Below are 22079 nucleotides of genomic sequence, written 5' to 3' on the forward strand. Positions count from 1 at the left end.
AAAAGCTTCAGGAGCTTCTGTGCTCTCCCCCGCCCCCACCCCCACCCCCACCCCGGCTTAATCTAATTCACTCCCCACTGCTGGTGGGGGGAAATGAGGCTCCAGCTGAAAATGGCTTCTTGCTGCTGCTTTGCAGCAGTTATGCTGCAGGGTTTGGGGGGAATGGGGAGGCAAAGTGGCATCATATAGACATGGCCCAGGGCTAAATCACCTACAGGAAAAGCTGCTATGTAGGCAGAGAAAGCTAGATTTTGTGGTATACAGAGACACCACACTACCTGAAATTGTTGCTGTGAATATTAACTTTAGAAGTCAGCCCGTGACGATGAGTATAACAGTGACATGCTGAATCCAACAGTGACACAGCTAATTTTTCCTGCCTGAAAACAAACTGTGGTGCAGAAGATAAGGCTGCATTTCACTGGTCTATTATCAAACCATTTTTGACAGCTCACAAGGCGTTGTGAGGGTTTCGCACGTAAATACAGTATCTAGTGGAAGGATCTGAAAACACATGATGGAGGAAGGGCATGGGCATGTGCCTGGTGTGGGCTTTATTGTCACTCCCATATGGCCACTTCTGCATAGGAACTGAGCTCCCAACCATTGTTCTCTATCCCTTCCATCTCCCTCATCTAATTCCATTTTACACGGCTTCCAGAAAAAGGAAGTGGTTTGCTTTATGCAACGAAACCGGCCTTTCAGTTACAAGAAATGGAGTTTCCAGCACCATGTGCTGTGGGTGAAGCAGTTGCACTGCTGATGGGTGGAGAAACTGTGACATGCAGTGGGAAGGGGTCTTGTTCTGCTTAAAGATCCATGTAAATGTCTGGACATGCTTGGAATTGCAGGCTGGGTGATGGCAGATGATCCTAATACTATATATAAACTATTATCGCCATTGTTTTGATAAGCTGTCTTTAGGAGGTAACCAGAATAGTTATGTCAACTGCAGTTCTGGATGGATGCTATCACAAGGTGCCATTTGAATGCAGACTATGCATCTGTGGCCAACATCAGGTGGAAGACGTTCACTACATGTTAATTTGCCCGCTGTATAGGGACCCAAGAGAGAGATTCCTGAAACGCTTGTTAAGAGATGGATATAGGAATGCCCTTGCACAAACAATCCATTTTCTTCTTAGTGATACCAACAGTTATGTGACACATACAGTGGCTTTGTTTACTCTGGCAGCAAAAAAAGATTAGGAAGAGGGAACTAGACAAAATTGCCATAAACTGCCATGGAGATTCAGACCTCTGAGTGAAACCAGAACGTTAGTTTTGGTAAATTCTTAGTTATCTGTATAATTTTCTACTGTTTGAAATATTTATATTACTGTATATATATGCAGAAATGTTTTCTTTTGATGTATTTTTCATGGCCTTTGGCTAGTACAATAAACTTTGAACTCAAAATACTAGTAACAATCCTTGGCACACTCATGGCTGGAGATCATCAGGTCTGGGGCGTGCCTGTAATAGACAAATGAATAGAATAAAGGACTCTTGAAGATTTTAATTAATCTAAATTAATCTCAGATCTGGTCATTTGAGTCAATTTCTCTCAAATGACCAGACAAATAAATGTTCCCTGTCAGGTTTTGTCAAGGTTCAGAACCTGGGAGCTGAGGGATGTCAAGTGGAACTGAGCTTGGGGGGGGCACTCTCTCCCTGCCCCGAGCTCTGGCGAAGGGAAGCCTTTTAATAATAGGCCAACACTGTTCTGATAATATTCCTTGAGGAGCTGTAAAGGATAGCAGATGTTCATTCTCTGAACAAGCAGGGGACTCTGTTGTTCCTTCTTTGCCTCATTAAGTTCTCCATCAGATGAGCGTTTTATTGCACGCTTCTTACTGGGCATTCATGGATTTTCGCAGGTCCCTCTCACGACGATGTCTGCCTCCTGCACATCTCCTGCCCCCTTCAAGCCTTCTTCCTGCTACAAAAAAACCCCACCCAGTAAGTCCGACTTAAAATAAAGATGAAGTTGCCGCTATCTCCTGCTGTGTGCAGGAGAAGCAGCGGGATCAAAATGGCCCACTGAATGGGCCACCTGCACGCTATTTACTTCCTCTTTCAAAAGACGAAGTAATGAGGGACAAACATGTGGGCAGAGAAGCGACAGTAAGGAAGCACGATTTTCCTGTGTGATGATGCTGGTACAGTCCAATGTGAACCAATTGTCTATATTTGTGTAGGGTGACCATATGAAAAGGAGGACAGGACTCCTGAATCTTTAACTGTTGCATAGAAAAGGGAACATCAGCAGGTGTCATTTCTATGCATGCAGCATCTGGTGAAATTCCCTCCTCATCACAACAGTTAAAGCTGCAGGAGCCCTGCCCCCTTGACCAGATAAAAAAGAGGGCAGGGCTCCTACAACTTTAACTGTTGTGATGAAGAGGGAATTTCACCAGGTGCTGCATGCATAAAATGACACCTGCTGATGTTCCCTTTTCTATACAACTGTTAAACATACAGGAGCTCTGTCCTCCTGTTCATATGGCCATCCTATATTTTTGATATTTTTATTCCTCCAAAGGGTTCAGGGTGGCATATGTGGTTACCCCCTCTAATTTAAGCCTCACAACAATCCTATAAGGCAGGTTAGGCTTAAAGATAGTGACTGGCCCAACGTCAGCCAGTGAGCTTCATGACAGAGTTGGGCTTTGAACCTAGATCTCACCAGTCTAAATTTGACACTCTAACCACTAGACCATACTAGCTATCTCTCAATTATATAAAGGGGGAGGGGGGAACTCCCTTCTAGTCCCGACCTCCATAGCTTCATCTGAAGCTGTGAGCAGAGCCTACACACATAGGCCTTCTCTGCACACTAAAGTACACATGCATACAGTTTATACGAATATAGGCTCTGTTTGTAGCTTTGGATTAATGGGTGTTGACAGGAAGAAGTGGGCATGATCCCACTCCATCTTATGTATGCATATCCCCAGCTATATCACATGAAGAGAGTTTTGGTGTAATCTTTACCACAAGCTTTGAGGGTAGGTCAGTGCTATCTCTCTATTTCAGACCAGGTTAAAGGGCCTGGGGCAGATCGTGTCTTACCTAAAGCCACCTTGGAAGCTTCCTAGCTCAGACTCTTAACTATTAGATCCTTGTGAACATGGAAAATTCAAGGGAAGTTCACATGACTTCAAATTTGGCTTGGTTTTCCCATTGGCTAACAGTTTATGTTGAGGTTTTCTACACAAGGCTGTTGATCAGCTGTAATCTGCCGTATCTGCTTTTGATTTTGTCACAGGATTGAGATCCAAGCACTAGACAAAGGGCATTTCCTTTCTTGATTTTCTGATAAGCTCTGTGGTATAGCAGAATAATGCAAATACACAAGTGAAAAAGTGGTTAAATACTCAATTTTTCCAGCTCTAGAAAAACTCACCAAAAGTGTTCTTTAGACAGAGAAGCAAAACTGGAGGGGCACGATGTTATCTAAAGAACCCATAACCAACCATGAGTAGGGAATGATGAGTGCACGATGCCTTATATAGAAAAGCTGGTTGCCTCAGAAAAGATGTCAGGTGTGTGATGCATTGTGAGCCCTGCCTTCTTACATACAGCTCCAGATGGGCTCACAATGGATTGTACACTCAGTCCGGGTTGATGCAGAACCTAATGTTACTTCATGTTCATACCGGGCTCCATTTTGCTTGGTACCAAGTAACAGTGGTATTGGATTGCAGCCTAACAAAGCTGGTCACACTCTAGTGCCATTGAAATTACTGAGATTTAAGTTAGTTACAGAGTGTCCCAATGATTTCAGTGGGTCTTGATGGTGGCTAATTTTATTGGGATGGGATGTTTTGATTATGAGCATAATTACCTACTGGTGTTTTACATTCATTATCATACCATTTATTTTCATGGAAACTACTGTAACTGGGATTTAACCAATGTCTTTCCCACCATGAATACGTAGGACTCCATTACACCAGCATTTTATTGCACACTCATCATGCCTGGATTGCAGTTTTGCAGCATGACACTCAGATGATGTTGTGCCAGTCCTGCAGACACCCTGCCTCTTCCCCTCCCTTTCTCGTGCTTTCCTAGAGTGGGGAAAGTCTGAATTATTTCCCCCAAACAGAATTAAAGCATCGTTCAGCCCCTGTGTAGCGTCGTCCTCTCACTATTTCCTTCGTTGGGGGAGTGTGTTTTGAAGGGAGAGCTTGATGACAAAAGTGGAGGGTGGGGCAGTTCTCCTCCAGCACCGTGTTGGTAAATTGCTAGACAACAAAGCCAGAGCGGGGGTGGGGGAGCACACACCCATCACAATGTTACAACCAATGAACTGGAGGTAGGAGGAGAAGGGGTGGGGTGGGGTGGAGTCGGAGGGCAAACAAGTGAAAGGGAGGTTTCATTGGTATAGTGCAATACCACAAACCCACATGAAAGGGACCATTAACTTGATGCGCTAATGAAACAGAGCTAGACATTACGGAGGAAAACCAGGGGGGGAGTAGGTGTGATGGAGCCCATAAGCTCCCAGGAATAGTCTTCCCAAATCTTGGAGCGTATAAGAGACTTAGAGCTTCTCTACACGACTGATTTATTGTATGCTCATGGATGGCCACTCACTGACATTTGGTGGTCCTTTACATGATGCCATCAACTTCCAGGATGCCTCCCCCTGGTAATCACACTTTAGAAAAGACCAGAGATAATGCATTATTTAAAAATATTGTGGGACCACTAGATGGTACTTTATGGACCATTGCCAAGAGGGAAAGTTTTCAATTACGAATCATTTGGTCTCCGTTGGTCACCGTCTATAGGAGCTGTAGTCAACGCATAAAGACCCCAGAAGAAGATGAAAATGGTAGGGGTGCAGGGTTTTTCCTTAATGTAGAGACACTCTTAGCCTGAATGGGATTTCAAGGTATTTGGAATTGTACATTGGAAAGTTAATGAATAATCATACCCCAAATAGACAACATTTTGAACATTTAATATATATTCAATACATCTATTCACTCTGCTGCTGAAATCCAGCAAAAAGTGTGGGGTGGGTGGCTGGGAGATTGCTCTACAGGGAATTCTGCAGTTAGCACATTTAAATAATACCTGCCACCCAGACAAAAGAAGGAAATCTTTATTTTCAGAGCACCCTCAGCCTGACAAGCCAATCCATCTCTCCAAGACAAATTGGACTTCACCCAGAAGGAACAAGCCTAGAGGAAATCACTATGGAGAGCCTAGGAGGGAAGGAGATTGTTTAACCCCATTCTGCTCTGAAAATGTGATTCTGTCAATGTTAGACTTGCTACTGACTTATTGGCATATTCATCACCCGTCACTCCTGTAGGCTCCAAGTGCTCCAGCAGAAGCCGCTTTTGTGCAAGCTGAATGGTAGTGATTGCAAATTTCAAAGCAGCATCTGCATTTGTCAGAAAATCAGGTGGACAGCATTATTTTTATCCACTCCCTCATCATTTCAGGCGGCTGGGAGATGGATATTAATGGGATGCTGCAGGAAAGGCCTGGTGGGATCAGAAATTTTTTTTTAGGGGATTGTACCCCTTCCTCTGAGACATCAGTTAATAGCCAAGCTGGAGGTGGCATTTCAGATTGCCTGAGATGATGGTGCAAATGAATAAAGTACACATTGCCCCCTTCCCCCAAAAGAGGAAATGCACCACCCAAAAGAAAACATGAGGAAACCGTTTTACATACGATAATTTAAATAGAAATACAAGACACCTCACGCTGTGTTCCTGCCTGTTGAGCCTGCTGTTGTGGTGCTAAATTCCTAAAATCAGCACCACGTTTTGCAATATGAAGTTTCTAGCAACTTCATCATCATCCAAATCTTAAAAGTACCAAAATGCATAGTTGGATACCTTTATTAGGACCAACTAAAATACCTAATACAGGTATTGCCGAACTGTGGATTTATGTGTGTGTGTGTGGGGGGGGGTTATTTCTCACAGACAGGTGTGGCTACCTTTTTTTATTGTTTATTTTTTAAATTGCTGAAATTATCAATCCCCAGGTTTTTCTCTAGATCCAGATATTGGAAGTAACTTCAGGGTGGACAAGGCAAGTTGCAGCTCTGAGCACATTTACTAAGGAGTAAGACTCCAACCCTACATGCACTTACCTGAGAGTAAATCCTATTGAATTCATAGAATCATAGAATTGTTGAGTTGGAAGGGACTACAAGGATCATCTAGTCTAACCCTCTGCAATGTACAGGAAAACCAATTAAACCATCGATGAGAGGTGGCTGTCCAGCCTCTTCTTAAAACCCCCCAGAGATGGAGAACCCACAACCTCTGTAGTTAGACTGTTCTACAGTTGTACAGATCTTACAATCAGGAAGTTTTTCCTTATATTTAATCGGAATCTAGGTAACTGTGACTTATACCCATTATTTCGGGTCCTAATTTCTGTGGCCATGGAAAATAGTTCTTTACCATCTTCCCTATGCTATCCTTTTCTGCACCTGAACACTGCTAACATGTCTCCCCTCAGTCTTCTTTTCTCCAGATTGAACATCGCAAGTTTCTTCAGCCTGTCGTAATAGGACATGTCTTCAGATCCCTTTATCATATTTGTTGCCTTCCTCTGAACCTGTTCTAACCTTTCAATGTCGTTCTGGAAATGTGGTGCCCAGAATCGTACACAAAACTCCCGATGTGGTCTCAATAGTGCCAAGTAGACAGGAATAAGGACTTCACATGTCTTCTGAGTAAACGTATTTAGGGTTACACAGTAAGTTTGATGTAATCCTGAACATACCCCACTACCATCCACAGATCTCTCTGTACCCCCAGTTGTTTCCCTACCCCACATAATTTCCTGTACCATCTCAGCTGCCTTTTCCTACCCCACAGCTCTCTGTACCCATGTCCAGGGCTAGCCTGAGGCAAATGGTGTCTTCCATTTGGTGCTCTGTCAAAGTGTGTAGTAGTACTCAAAGCCATTTGAATTGCTTTAGCCCCTCAGGGGGAAAAATCCTACAAGCACCTCTCTCCCCTTCCCTGGCAGTGAAAGTACAACAATTAATTAAATAATTAATAATTTGCTTCTTTTTCATGACATCCTGAATTAGCTGTCTCAGGCTCTAAAGTGTGTGGTGAGCATGTGTGTGCCTATCTTTAAAGAGCCCTTTCTCCTAAGGTCACTTCTATTTGTAAAAGGGATGTATGGATAGGGGGGTGGAGGGCATTTGATTTCAGGGAGTGGGAAACTTCAGGCGGGAAGATTCAAGGGAAGCAGAAGAAGGTGGAGCACATGTGGTCAAAAAGCCAGCTAATCCAAAGGGATCAAATGCAGCAGAGATCATCAGGACCCCTGTATCTTTATTTCAGCAAGAGCCAATTTTTTCTCCAGTTACATGAAAAACAAAATAAGTTTCTGTACAGTGTACTCCTGCCCACTAAAGCTTATTATGCTGCAGAAAATATGTGAGTCTTTAAGGTGCCACAAGGCGTTGCATATTTGAATACAAAACAGCTGGAAGCCTCTATCCCCTCTCACATCTATTCACCTTTCTCTGGCCTAGTGCAACCCCTGTTGCCAAGAAGGCACCAGAATCTGGCCACGTGGATCATGCAAAAAGCAGGTGCACTCCTGAAAGACAATGACTTCAGAGCCAAGGAGCTCCAGGCCAGTTCTACACCAAGCAGGATATAACACTTTGAACGTGGTTTGAAAATGGTATGTGGAATGTGTCCTGGGTCCCAACAGTTGTCAATACCATTATAAACCATTATAAAGCAGTAGTGTAGATCCTGCCCCCAGACACACTCCAGCAAGCCAGGGCAAGCCTTACAGTTCATATACATTACCTTGTCCAAATTCAGACATTGCTCCTCATTCAAACCCTTTTTGCAAGCAACGTATGAGGAAGGCCTCTGGCGCTCCATTTGATATGCAAGCAGCCAATGTGTCTGCTCTTCCTCTGGTCAGGGCATTGCTAGCTACCATGGCCCAGGGCACAGGTGCAATTGCCCAGTAGCAATTGGCTGGGCAGGTCTGTGCAGAGTCAGGCACGCTCTGAGAAAGCTGGGTGACGGTGGTGCAGTTAGGCAATGTTGGACTCTGGACTTAATGAAAATAATGAGCAGACTGTGGAAGGAAAGGAGGCCATCTCACCTCTAGTTTAAAAGGCGAGTCCTTTATGCTACACTCCCTATTAATCTGCTAGGGGAGTGAGTCCTGAGGTTTCCTAGCAACTGCAAGGCTACTGAGTTCAGAGAGAAGAAGCCAGCTTGTATTAAGGCAGATGATGGCAACTGGAGCAACTCTAAAGATCTGGGGGACTGCTGAAAAGGATTTGGGGTGCTTGCCTAGGTGGGCAGTACTAACACCGCCCATGGTAACCCTAGAAAGGGGATACTTTTTTAAAAAAAATACACATACTTGAAGTGCAATCCCAGATTTCATAGTTTAGTTTGGCCCTTTGATCCTTCTCCCTTTTCTGATTCTGATTTCTGCTCTATACTCTTCTCAGTTCTTGCTCCAGAATATTCCATCCTTTTAAAACAATAATTGTTCACTCTACTAAAACTCTTATCCAGACCTTTACTTTATCTTGCATTGACTATTACAATGTTTTATTCATAAGTCTGCCTGTAGCTCCACTTAAATCCATTGCTTCTGTTTCCAGCTCAATCCTATACATGACTATTCAGAAATAAGTTCCACTGACATCAGTGGAACAAACTCCCAGGTAAATTTGGCTAGGACTGCAACATTAATTGTCTTTCTTCTTGATTCAATCATATTAACCTCCTAGAGATTTCCCTTCACTTGTTCAATTTGCATGTAATACTAAGCCAGGATTTGGCACTACATATACAAGAATCTGCAAGACTGGACGAAGTCTTGGACTTGCAGACTGTGAATTCCCATGCAGACTTAAACTGGATGCAATTTCTACTGGGCAGCCCAAGGAGGGGGGTCACCCCTTTATGGGGGGCAGACAACCGCAATGGCCACCCAGTCTGTTGGGCAGAGGAGAGGAGGAAAGGGACAGCACATGTGCTGAACTTGGAAGCCCAGGTTCCGGCAGTGGTGAAGAGAGTGCATTTGCACAACTGAAGCTAGCGTATCAACTGCACCCATTCCTAAAGACATCCGATCCGACTACAGTCACACACGCCTTCGTTATATCCCATTTGGACTAGTGTAACACCTTCTACATGGGGCGGCCCTGGAAAACTGTTCAGAAACTTCCTCTGTTCGAGAATGCTGCAGCTAGATGGTTGACTAGGGCTGGTTATGGGAAGCATGCAACACCCTTGTACAACAGCTTCACTCACTACTGGTCTGTTTCCAGACAGAATTCAAAATTAATGGCCTATAAAGCCCTATGTGGCTTGGGACCAGGCCACCTGAAAGACCACTTTCTTTCATACAAGCCTTCCCAGTTCCTAAGATCTTCTGGAAAGGCCTTTCTTTCGAGATCACCACCTTCAGAGGTGCATTTGGTGGCAACGCGTGAGAGAGGGTCTTTTTGGTGGCTACTCCCAAGCTATGGAACTCCGTTCCAAGTGAGGCGAGGTTTGCTCCCTCTTTGATGTCTTTCCCCCAGCAGGCAAACACTGCTTTATTTAAGAAAACCTTTAACCTGTCCCGTAAGTGGGTTGGGTGCTGTTTTTAATAATATTTTTCTGTAATTGTTATGTTTTTATTGCTTTTGTATGTATTGTTTTAATCAATTTTAATTGGCTCTATAATCTGCCTTAAGTGCCACTTTTTGGTAGAAAGGCAGGGTACAATTAAATAAACAAATACTATCCCTGCCTTTTTTGCTATGTACAAACTGGTAAGTTTGGAGGGCTTTCTCCGCTGTGGCACCCCGGTTGTGGAATGAGCTCCCCAGAGAGGTCCGCCTGGCGCCTACACTGTACTCCTTTCGTCGCCAGCTGAAGACCTTTTTATTCACTCAGTATTTTAACACTTAATTTTAACTTAAATTTAAATTATACTGTTTTAACTCTGTATTTTAACCTTATATCAATTTTGCTGCGTGGTTTTATCCTGGTTGTGCTTTTTATATTGTATTTTGTATTTGTATTTTTAACTTGTTGGTTGTTTTATGATGATTTTAATTTTTGTGAACCGCCCAGAGAGCTTCGGCTATTGGGCGGTATAAAAATGTAATAAATAAATAAATAAATAAATAAAAATAAATAAGTGTGGTTTAAAATGAATTCTAGTTAGTTAAAAAAACCCAGCAAAACAATAATTGGTTTTTAGTTGGCTTGTTAAACAATTGACTAGAGTTTGTTTAAGCCACAGATCCTGGTTGATATATAACCACAAGCCAGGAATTACAGAAACTGAAAATAAATCCTGGTTAAGTCCTTCTCCTGACAGTGTGGGAGGAGGGAAGGAAAGTGTGTGAGGCCAAGGATTTGTTCAGGCTCACAGAGGCTGATCCATGTAGTGCTAGATCCTGGTTTGGTGTTATGTGCAGTCACAGGCTTCACGTTCATCTTCATTATCTATGTATCAGTGTGGAACATGGATTTTTGGTTCACTCCATTTCAGCCCCTAAATATTATCCGACTGAGTTCAGAACAGTCTCAAATCAAAGCTGCCAATGCCTAGATTTGCAGAAAAATAATCACACCCCTGAAAATAATTGGCAGCTTTGCAAGTAATTGTTAAAATTTGTAATAATTTGTATCATGGAGCTGAACAGGAATGCAATATACGATTGCATGCATCCGCTATTGAGGGAGAGTCCAAGGCACTGGGATCTGCATCCCTACATACATTAGGGATGCAGAATCTCAGATCCAGGGTCACAATCCATCCATTCAGGATTCCGCAGATAGGGTGGGAGATGTCAGGACTGAGCTCAGGCCCTCTGTTTTGGTTTCAAACTCTGATTGAAAATGGAGATGGAGTTTGAAAAAGCCCAGCAGAGGCAGTGTGTGTGTGGGGGGAGGAAATTCCCCAAGACTCCCCAGGAGCCAGTGAAGAACCTTCCCAGGAGCTCATTGAGAAGGATGGCCAGGGTCAGAGTCCATCTCCCCCATCCTGATGGGAACCAGGACTCAGAGGGGGAAGGAATTTCGGGATTGACAGATGCCAGACTTCACTGTCAAGTTAAGCAGGTGGAGAAGAGGAGGTGGGAGGTATCACACCAGATTGGCAGCCCGTCAGATGTTTGTTCAGAAGGGACAGGGAGGGCTTAGCATCCCTGACAGGAAACTTTTTTCTTGTTAAGTCCATGTTACCTCAGTCAAAACCTGTCTGGGTTTTCCACCACCACATTGCATCAGTGGGTGGGACCAGAGGAAATATAGTTGGAGCTATAGAATTTTGTTCAGCACACAACAGGGGGAAAAAGACATTTCCATCCAGACATTCTCCTTCCCCAACGTAAGCTCCCCTTTGTAGTTAAGAATCAATAATTGGAATCAATAAGTTATATCATTAACCTCTCTCTCAACTTCATGCTCCCCTACCGTGATGCCTTATTGCTATTTATTCTCAATTTTAGTGGTATCAGAAGGATTTGCTTCTATAGGTGAGTGCTTCTATTTGAATGTTTGTGAGTAGGATAAAGGCCAGCACAGGTGAGTGCTGGCCTATAGAAGCACTCACTCTATAGGAGAGTGCTTCTATTTGAATGTTTGTGAGTAGGATAAAGGCCAGCACAGCTCTATTTGCAGCACGCTGCAAGAGGACTGTGCTTGATTTGAACCTGCAAGCCACCTCTGCTTGCCTGCCTCCCCCTTTTCTGACCCAAGGCTCAGCAACATACCTTGGGAAAGCCAAAGGTGGCATTGGGCTATCCCAGGCCACAGAAACAGGAAGATCCAGGAACTTGGTAGTTGAAGTTCCTTCAACTACAAGTTCCAACTTGTAGTTGAAGTTCCTGGAACTTGTAGTTGAAGTTCCTACAAGTTCTAGGCCCGGTTTGCACATTCCCAACAGAGGAAATAAATAGGCTGGGAATTATGGGAGTTGCATTCCAACACATCTGGAGGCACCAGGTTGGAGAAACTGTGCAAAGCACTAGCAATGGCAACAGAGCCTAGCGAGAGGCAATGTGTTCTTCTTAGCCTATGGAAACTTAGGTTCAAATCCTCACTTAGAGCCAAAACGTTTATGAAATGACCTTTCATAGAATCATAGAATAGCAGAGTTGGAAGGCGCCTACAAGGCCATCGAGTCCAACCCCCTGCTCAATGCAGGAATCCACCCTAAAGCATCCCTAACAGATGGTTGTCCAGCTGCCTCTTGAATGCCTCTAGTGTGGGAGAGCCCACAACCTCCCTAGGTAACTGATTCCATCGTCGCACTGCTCTAACAGTCAGGAAGTTTTTCCTGATGTCCACCTGGAATCTGGCTTCCTTTAACTTGAGCCCATTATTCTGTGTCCTGCACTCTGGGAGGATCGAGAAGAGATCCTGGCCCTCCTCTGTGTGACAACCTTTTAAGTATTTGAAGAGTGCTATCATGTCTCCCCTCAATCTTCTCTTCTCCAGGCTAAACAGGCCCAGTTCTTTCAGTCTCTCTTCATAGGGCTTTGTTTCCAGACCCCTGATCATCCTGGTTGCCCTCCTCTGAACACGCTCCAGCTTGTCTGCGTCCTTCTTGAATTGTGGAGCCCAGAACTGGACACAATACTCTAGATGAGGCCTAACCAGGGCCGAATAGAGAGGAACCAGTACCTCACGAGATTTGGAAGCTATACTTCTATTAATGCAGCCCAAAATAGCATTTGCCTTTCTTGCAGCCATATCGCACTGTTGGCTCATATTCAGCTTGCGATCTACAAGATTCACAAGATTCAGTGAGTCACCATCTCTCTACTTAGCCAACCTTGTAGGATTGTTGTGAGGGTAAAGAAGGGGGACCTTGTTCTCCATATTGAACTTTTGGAACAAAGACAAGATAAATGTGTAAATAAATGATTTGATAAAGCTATTATAGAAGAAATTGCAAGAACAAAAGCCCTGAGTTACCTTATTCCCAGTTCAGCCTGTGGTGACGTCTTTCTACTTGCCAGTATAGGAAATTAAGACTTAAACTGAGCTTCAAGCTTTCCACTATTGGCTGTTGTCTTCAGCTAATTTAATACTGCCCAGTTCCCTGCTTTAGGGCATTGCATGTAGTTATAAATGGCTCATCCTACCCTTACCCGCTCCCGAAACCAAGCTGGTGAGGTATGAATAGAGAGGCTGAGACTGCCAGCTTTAGATAGGAAACAGAAGGCTGGATGGCTCCATTTCTTTCCTGCAACATATAAACACACGCAGAGACCTACAAATCCCCAGAAATCTCTGAGATTTCTTCCCCAGCTGGGCTTCCCAGTATGCTTCAGCCAGGCCAAGTCAGGAACTGGGTTCGTTTGCTCTCTGGCAAACTGTGCATGCTGCATATCCTGTTGAAACTCTCCCTGTGCTGCTTAAGAACTCGATTTAGGCACCTGGCCTATTCAGGCCTCGATAGAAATATGCTGCAATTAACCAAACAAACCAAGACATGTTTACTTTTGCACAGAGGCAAATCCATACTGGGGAAAATGGGGCAGCAGACACAACACTGGGAAGCATAAACTGGTTAAGCTTTCAGCTAGCCTGGGGAATTGTAGAACCTTTTCCAAAACTCAGCGCATTCTAGGCTCCATGTAATGGCAGGGAAGGAGGGTGGGGCTGCCGGCACTGTCCCAATTTTACTCTCCTCCCCATATTTGTGCAGTGAGCGTGGATGTCTGAAAGTGACGGCCGCTTGCGCTTAGGCACCCCACCCGATTGGGTTGCCGGGGTGGGGCAAGCGGCACAGCCCCATTCCCAGGTCATCCATGTGCACGCTCTATGTATGGATAACCTCTGAAGGGGATGAACAGCATGGTGCAGCCAGATGGCCTGGGACAAGTCATGAACTCATTGAAGTGTCTAATTTATCCAGTATACACGTACCAAAGAGGTACAGTGCAATGCCAAGCATGTTTATTCTGAAGTAAGCCCTGCTATGGTTAATAGGACGTACTCTCTGGTGGCTGAGTTTAGGATTATAGTCCTATGTGTGGTGTAATGGTTAGAATGTGGGACAGGGACCTGGGAGATCCAGGTTCTAATACCTACGCACCCATGAAGCTCACTGGGCGACTTTGGCCTAGTCACTAACTCTCAGCCTAACCTACCTCACAGGGTTGTTGTGAGAATAAAATGGAGAAGATGATGATCAAAGCCACCTTGGGTCCTTGCAATAGGAAAAAAGATATAAATATAATAAATAAATAATTGTCAATTCTGGCAATTGGCCCCAGCCAGCACAATGAAAAGCCTTCTTGGAAAAAAATGGCCCTTCAGCATTCATCCCCTCTGTGCCTCCGGATTCAGTTCTGTTTCACTTTGTTGAATGCAACTATTGGGCTAGGATGGAGATGCACATTCCCATCCCCATCAGATCCAGCCGCTTAGTCCAGGGGTGGGCAATTGGTGGTCTTCCAGATGCTGCCACTCTTATCAGCCCAAGGCAGCAGAGCTAAAGGTGAGAGATGATGGAAGTTGCATCCCAACAACATCTGGAGGGCCACAAGTTGCCCACCCCTGATTTTGTTAAAGGGGACAAAGGATACACACTGCAACATGCATCAATATCTGTGTACAGACTTTAACAAGAACCGGTTTCCAGAAATATTGCAACCAAGAATACTAGACAGAAGCACCTGCACATTTGTTCATGTTGTTTATTATTTCAAAGTCCAATATATACATAATGTATAGCCACACATCTTGGAATGGGGAACCTTCATTTATACAGAAATATCTACAGAATATAAATCAACTCAGGCCATTGTTTTATATATTTTTGTCTTAATTCACATACATACAAACGGAAGATTGGACATAATGAAACAGTTAGCACACTAAATCAATAAATAAAATCCTTGTTTTGAGCCCCCCCCCCCCCGATAGCTATGATCCACATAGATCCGGCAATATTTTCCCTTACATGTGGTACCCCCCCTCCCTGCTAGAAGACATGAAGTGTTTTCTAGCACCACCTACTGTTGTCAACAAAATATTAAATCGTCTTGCATGAAAAAGGCTATGAATAATATACAACATAACATTCATAGTGGCTTGTGTATTCTAAAAGTAGTATAGAATAGAAAGAAGTCAGGGCTGAGGTGACGGGTGGGAAACAAACATTTTCCTCTTTGTTTCATGAACTAACAGACACATTTTTGTTAAAAGCAGGACACCCAAGTCTGCTGACTCAGAAGACAGGCAGCTTTGGTGATCATCAATAAGCACTAAGCTGTAATAGTACTTTCCCAAATTTAAAATTTGAGGGGATGAGTTGTCAGCAAATAATGATTAGTGAAAGCTGAGCACTTTGGGGAGGAAGACAATATTATGGGGATAGTGACTTTACAGACGCACACACTCACAGTCTCAAGAGTTTGCCTTCAAATCCTTCCCCATTGGCTCTTGGGTGCCTTGCTAAGGATTGTAGATGTCAGGAAGTGGAGAATAGCTACATCAAGGGATTACTTGCATATGTGATTGAGCCATCACAAAATTCAATATTAAGGCAAAACTATCGCCCAGCCCAACCTGAAACATAATACTTTTTTTAATTCAGCCATTCAGCCACTTAATCAAATGATGAGAAAGCAAGTGATGTATACACTTATGCGAATCAACCCTCCTCTATACAGTCTTTAGAATTCCATGAGCTATGCCCGTACATGCATACACAAGTCAGTGTTTAGACCGGACAGCATTCTTCCCTTTTGCATTACAACCTTGAATGGAGCCCTCAGATTCATCCTCAGATGACAGTAACCTCAGATGACTTGCCTCTAAGCAAGATGGGCATTAATATGGTGACAGAACTGTGCATACTCCACTATTTAGGGCAAACACAGTCAAAGTACAGAATTTGGAACTGGGGCAGAATTCATTACCTCAAGAAACTCTGCTTTCATTAGAACTCGAAAAGCAAGTCTCCAGTACTTATGGTTTCAAGGGCAGGTTTGAAAGGACTGTGAACAATACCTGGTGCTATCTCGGAAGATGGAGGTGGTAGGGGCTGATCAGCCTTTGACCTGTCAAGATCATGGTATTTCAGGACTCTACAAAGCAGATATTTCTATCATAACCTATTACATTTTTGTGAGCCATTGGGATGGACAAAGAGTTATTGCCAACGGCTAACAACAGTGTAGTAAGTCATGTTGGGGGGAAATGGCTTTTGCATCATTTACACAGATTTTCTTAGCACAGAACCTGGATTATCATGGTGAAGAACACTGATTGAGATATATCATAACAGTATTAGTCTATACAGTACACACATATCTGAATTACTGAGGGATGCACATAGCAGTAACACATTTCTGGACTATTGCAAAACTGAGGAAACTATTTCTGTATTTACTGAAAGTGGTTTAGATACCCCTCTTCAGAATACCAATCCCAGGGCAGTTTAACGTGCCCCATGGGTTTGTACACAATCTTGGCCATACTAATAATGGTTGGATCTCCCACTAATTATTTTTTTAATGGCAAATGTGTGTGAGAGAGGGGGTGGGGCGGGAGGAGGAGATTTCAACCCGGAAGATAGCATGGATAAAGACAGCATTGGGTGTGGGGAGGTTAAACCTTGCTCCTACAGCACCCAATCTTAACTGTCCCTTCCTCCCCTGGCTCAGCTGCATCATCATGATGCATGAAAATTAGGGTGCTTCTGGAAGAACGGCTACTAGTCAAAAGGCAATGTACAGCTATTCTGTCTCTCTCTCAATGGATTTTCTTTGGTAAGAAAGCACTGGGTTACACATGGAAGATGACACTGTCTAGACCTTTGGGGAAATTTCATGAATGAGGCAGGGCGATATACCATAAAAGCACCCCTAGTCACATATCTCATATCATCTTGACTAGTTGCCCTCTGAATGTTCAGACTGCATGTATGAAGAAATAATAATAATAATAATAATAATAATAATAATAATAATAATAATCCATTAAATCCAAAGGCTTTCTAATGGCTCACGTTGCAAAGTGATCTAAAGTCAGGGCTGATACAAACAGATACTGTGACATTTCAATGAGAAAATAACCTTGACAGACGTATGACAACAAAACCTTCCCCAAAATGTTATATAGTATAGAAAAAGCCAACACAGAAGAGAGCTCCTAACAGAAACCTGTAAGATTAAAGCTGCTGCAAACGTTTTTTTCAACACACATACTATGCAGTTGAATGTTTTTCCATCTCCACAATGCTTTTTTTCACTCCACTCTGCATCAGAAGAACAATACCAATTATCAGGTTACACTATCATCCATATTTCTATGCTATTATGCAAAGTAAAACTTGTTGCCAGAATAGCATCATTGGAAACACTTACTTTTTCTGCATTTTCGATGCCTAGACCTCTTTTAAGTTATCAGCATACAACAATGACAAATATGCAGACATAGGTAAGTACTACAGTTATGCTTTTTACACGGATCACATGGAAAAAGGCAGCCAATTTAAGGCATTCCTGTAGATGTGGATGACATGCCTTACTTCTATAGTTGTTCATATTCTTTCTCTCTCACACATGCACACACGCACTAACTTGCCAGGTTTGTATGTACAAATCTCAGTTTAATAAACTGAGATATAAACAAGCCTTTCAACCCGCACACTGTCCTTATGCCACCTCTTCCCTTCTTGGCAAACTGAGATTAACCTAGGAAGTCTTCCTTTAAGCTTAGTTTCCTGTTAACATAATTCTGAAACAGGCAACTATGGTTATCAGGTTCAGAACAAACCAGGATCTTAAACCCACCTCAACCAACTTACATTGTAGTTTAAGATCCTGGCTTGTTCTGAACTTGGTAACCATAGATTCCAAGTTGAAATGTAACGGGATACTATAGTTAATGCCACTTCCTAGGTTAATCTCGGTGTGCCAAGAAATGAAAGGTTGGCATGAGGGTGAAGCCCACAAGCACAAAGCTTGTACAAAACTTGGCTTATTAACCTGAGATTTTTATGTCTGTTCCAGGTGATGTACTGGAATACACTTCTAAAAATGAATGACCACAGTCAGACTGAAGATATCCCAGAGCTGTCATTTGTTTTCTAGAGAAACTATTTCCTTTGGATTGACCAATACATCTCAGGGAAGAGACAGCGGAGCCTTACATGATGCAAAACAATTTAGGAGTAAGTTATCTCCAATAAGGAGTACATTCTCCTGCTCCTTCCATATTTAAAACCATTCTCTCAAGAGCAGGAGCACACGGTAGCCACTTTGAAAGCTTGCTACACATGTATCCGGTGTCGAGCTTTTGGAGGTGAGTGCTTCATGCCAAATGCATTTTGCATGCCACTGCAAACAGGCGGCTTTGTGGCAATATGCAAGAATCCAGTTCTGCACATGGCAGCTGCTTCACACAGCTAACTCCCCACAGGCTTTGCATGCTGCTGTCCAAGCTGACGCCATGCCCTCTGGGTTTATTCATATCATCCATCATTAAAAATGGAACAAGAAATAAGGCATATCAAAGTGAACATGGCTTTGACCACATCACTTTTCATTCAGAACTCCTTCTGCCTCATCCCAAAAAATCTAGATGAAAAATGCAAACTCTTATTCATGCTGGATCAATTCTCCAGAAAGGAGAAATGGTAGTTCAAACCCAGGCAGTCCTGAGTACATTTTAAACCAGCTTCAGTGCAATTACGAACGTAACACTTTTCAGTCATGCTTCATAGGATAATTTTGTGGTGCTCTGAACGATACACTGCTCTGAAAATAAATACAATCCTACCATACAACATTAAGAAAGCCTGTTTTTTTGTAAACACTTTGAAATGCAACCACTTCTGAAGACCTGGTCCTTAAAATCAATCTTGTGGGCTGCTCAGTTGAATAAAAACTTGCATGCTTATATAGTTTCAGTTATTTCAGTTCTAATTTATACTCAATGAATTAAAACTAAAGTTGCAGGTGGGGGGGGATGCCTAACAGTGCAATCCTATAGGTGTCTACTCAGGCGCAAGTCCAATTAAGTTCAATTGGGATTACTCCCTCCCAGGTAAGTGGGTATAGGATTGCAGTCTACATCCATTTATGTACAACAGTGAGGAGCATTCTTTGCCCACTGCCCAAAATAGAGAGGTGACATGAGTGTACAATTTAACTTTATGAATTGGAAGGCAAACGTGTTTTGCTTACTGTTATGTTACTACTGTACACCTGTATCACACTTTCAGAAAAATATGAAATGTATGATGGCTTTTAAAAAAATACAAACTCTAGCACTATATACATCTTTATACAAGGAATTTGTTTAGTTTAGTTTCCACCCACCCCGCCCATCCCCCAAAAAACAGTTCTCTCAAAGTGCGACTAAATCCATACACTTCAGAGGGATGGAGCCACACACAACTATGTCAACAATTCAGGTGGAGTTTTTGTATTTTTGAATGAACAATCAAACAGAACACCGCAACCTGAAACTGCGGCTTCGTTCCCTGTTCAAGAGAAGGGTTTTTTGTTGCTGCTGTTGTGTAGGGGTGGGGTGGGGGGAATACAGTAAAAGGAGGAAAGTTAATTAGAATTGAAAAGCATATGGAAAAATGGTGGATAGACTTTTGATTAGTTTATATTTAAAAATAGTCACAAATGATTTCATTCCCCCACCCCCCGCAATGCGCTTCTGGACAGTGTCTATCATTTAAAATCTAGTTAGAATAATGCATTCACTTTAATCCCCAACTTCCAGAAAGGGGAGCGGGAGGGGAGAAAAAGTGGAAGGACAAGCATTTGCCAAACCTTCCTCCTCATACCAGGCAAGTACAAACCTGAACATGCACTGCTCTCTCCAAGAAAAAGAACATGAAGAAAGACATTTAAGCAGAAGAAACTGGAGCCTCCTCCCCCTCTTGCTCTGCTGCTGCTGGGAAACACAGATTCATGCTAGTACTTGTCAAAGCAAGAGAAAGAGGCGAGGCTAAAATCCGCGCCCTGCTTCCCTTCCCTTCCCTTCCCCAACAGGTGAGACCCTCAAGCATTTCTCCCTTAGTTTTACTGACCAAATTGTGTCTACCAACAAGATCCTTTGCGGACGTAATATTTTCTAATGCTTTACTATTTGTATATTTAATAGTTGCTCACATATATGCTACAGGCCGAGAGAGCGCTGTTTATGACTCTCTCTAGGTAGTTAAGAGTGAAATAGTTGGTAGTCGCCCACAATTGCAGTAAGTGGTAGCGGATGGTTTTTCTGTGCACTCTGCAGAAAGCATAGTCATTTGTGCAGCTTGTGAAAATGAGCTCAGTAACCTAACCCCCTTTTTTCGTTGATCCATCCATGTTGGGAGTATGAAGTGTCACTGCTTGCACAGAAATGTGATATGTTACTGTTTTACCACCCATGTTTTTGTTGCAATGAACATAAGCAATTTCCATTTCCATTTACCAAGACTATTCCCAGGCCTCAAAATTATGATTAAGCCTCACAGCACCATATTTTGTTAGCAATCCCCAAATGTACACGTCTGGTTTTCAACAGCTTACATCAATTAACTGCAGTAGAAATTTCTTGATCAATTTATTCGCTTTAATTAAAAAAAAATCCAATTCACATCTGAAGAGTCAACAGGGATTTTTAAAACCTCTCTCTTCTCCAATTGATAAAATATGCATTATCATGTCATAAAGATGGTATATTTAAAGGAAACCATCTACTATGAAGCCCTTTTCCAAAGCATGTTATAAATAAAATCAAACTATTTAAATAAATCCAAGAATATCTGCACGTTTGGGGGAAAACATTTATGCCCTGGAGGGCAATAAATGGAATACAGCCAATCCTTCTTTACCCCTACTCCTGGACAAACAAACAAAAAATTACACCCAGGAGTCTATTCTCTTTTCAAGCTTCTTCATTAACAGGATATTTTCATTGCACAAAGCAGAGATTTTTGCACACTTTCTAAATTTAAGTTGTAAATCTTGATATCTTGTTTCAGTGAAAAGCAATAGGGATGAAAACAGTGTTCAGAAAAGTTCAGCATCTCCGTCACTTCGGGCCAAGCAGGCACTGGGGCCTAGGTCTTGTAACCTTGCCCATGAGCACATGTCAATTTTTTTTCCTTAAAGCTTCAAGGGATTGGCAGAAGACACTGGCGGGCATCTACCTTATATACCCACAGGTTTGGAGCACCTGTGTTTTTTCCTGCCGTCTTGGTCTTGCTCTCAATTATGTTTGCTTCAACCTCTGTTCCAATTCATGTTGCTGCTTAATTAGACGTTCTATTTCTGTTCCTAGGGTTTGCAGGTTTTCCTTTGAAGAAAACAGACGGCAATATTAGTAGACCTTCCAACACTCAAATTAAAATAAAACTACGTATAGTCATCAAAAATGAATTAATTCAAGTCTTTTACAGTGCAAGACCAGCAGACATTTGCAAGCAACAACAATTCAATCAAAATCATTTTATTCCTAAATACATAGCCTATTCTAGAAATTGTAAGTTCACTAAGAATATGTTTAAAAGAAGTTTTTGATAGTAAATAGCAGTCATATACCACCACTTTAAAGAAACTCTCACTGCAGTGATCTGAAATGTTCAATAAGTTTCACAGCAAGAAGATAAAATTCTTTTAATTTTAATTGTTTGTTTTGCTGTGATTCAGGTTTATTTACTATCTTTTAAACAAATGCGGAGGATATTCCAGACCCTAAACAAATAATAATAATCAATTATGACAATTGTGCATATTTCAATGATATCTGAATTTTTGCAGAATATGGAATAGCTTAGTCAGAAAATGGTAGAAGCATATAGGGGGTGGATGGATATCAGTCTACAATGAGAACATTACAATGAGAAATTTGCTTAGGATAGCAACCCTAGTTGTGCATAGGACCTATTATTACATCATTATAATTTTGATTTATACCCCACCTTTCTACCAAGAAAAATGGCACTTAGTCTTAAATAAACCATGATTAAAACAATAAAACAAATGCATTAAAACACACAATTAACAAGAAAAACAACATTGTTTTATGATGGTTTTAATTTTTGTGAACCGCCCAGAGAGCTTCGGCTAT

The 22079-nt window shown here is 42.4% G+C and overlaps 1 protein-coding gene across 3 annotated transcripts in view; it reads right to left on the minus strand.

The window, feature by feature from the left end:
• Nucleotides 1-14674: 14674 nt before the first annotated feature.
• Nucleotides 14675-22079, minus strand: part of CCDC186 (coiled-coil domain containing 186) — a 45162-nt gene continuing 37757 nt past the window's right edge. For all 3 annotated transcript variants that reach the window (XM_063132691.1, XM_063132692.1, XM_063132693.1), the window contains one exon: nt 14675-21305. In XM_063132691.1, coding sequence (XP_062988761.1) covers nt 21222-21305 — 84 coding nt within the window. In that variant the 3' untranslated portion in view covers nt 14675-21221. The remainder of the gene's footprint in view (nt 21306-22079) is intronic.

The sequence above is a fragment of the Elgaria multicarinata genome, chromosome 8, assembly GCF_023053635.1.
Source record: "Elgaria multicarinata webbii isolate HBS135686 ecotype San Diego chromosome 8, rElgMul1.1.pri, whole genome shotgun sequence".
NCBI lineage: Eukaryota > Metazoa > Chordata > Lepidosauria > Squamata > Anguidae > Elgaria > Elgaria multicarinata.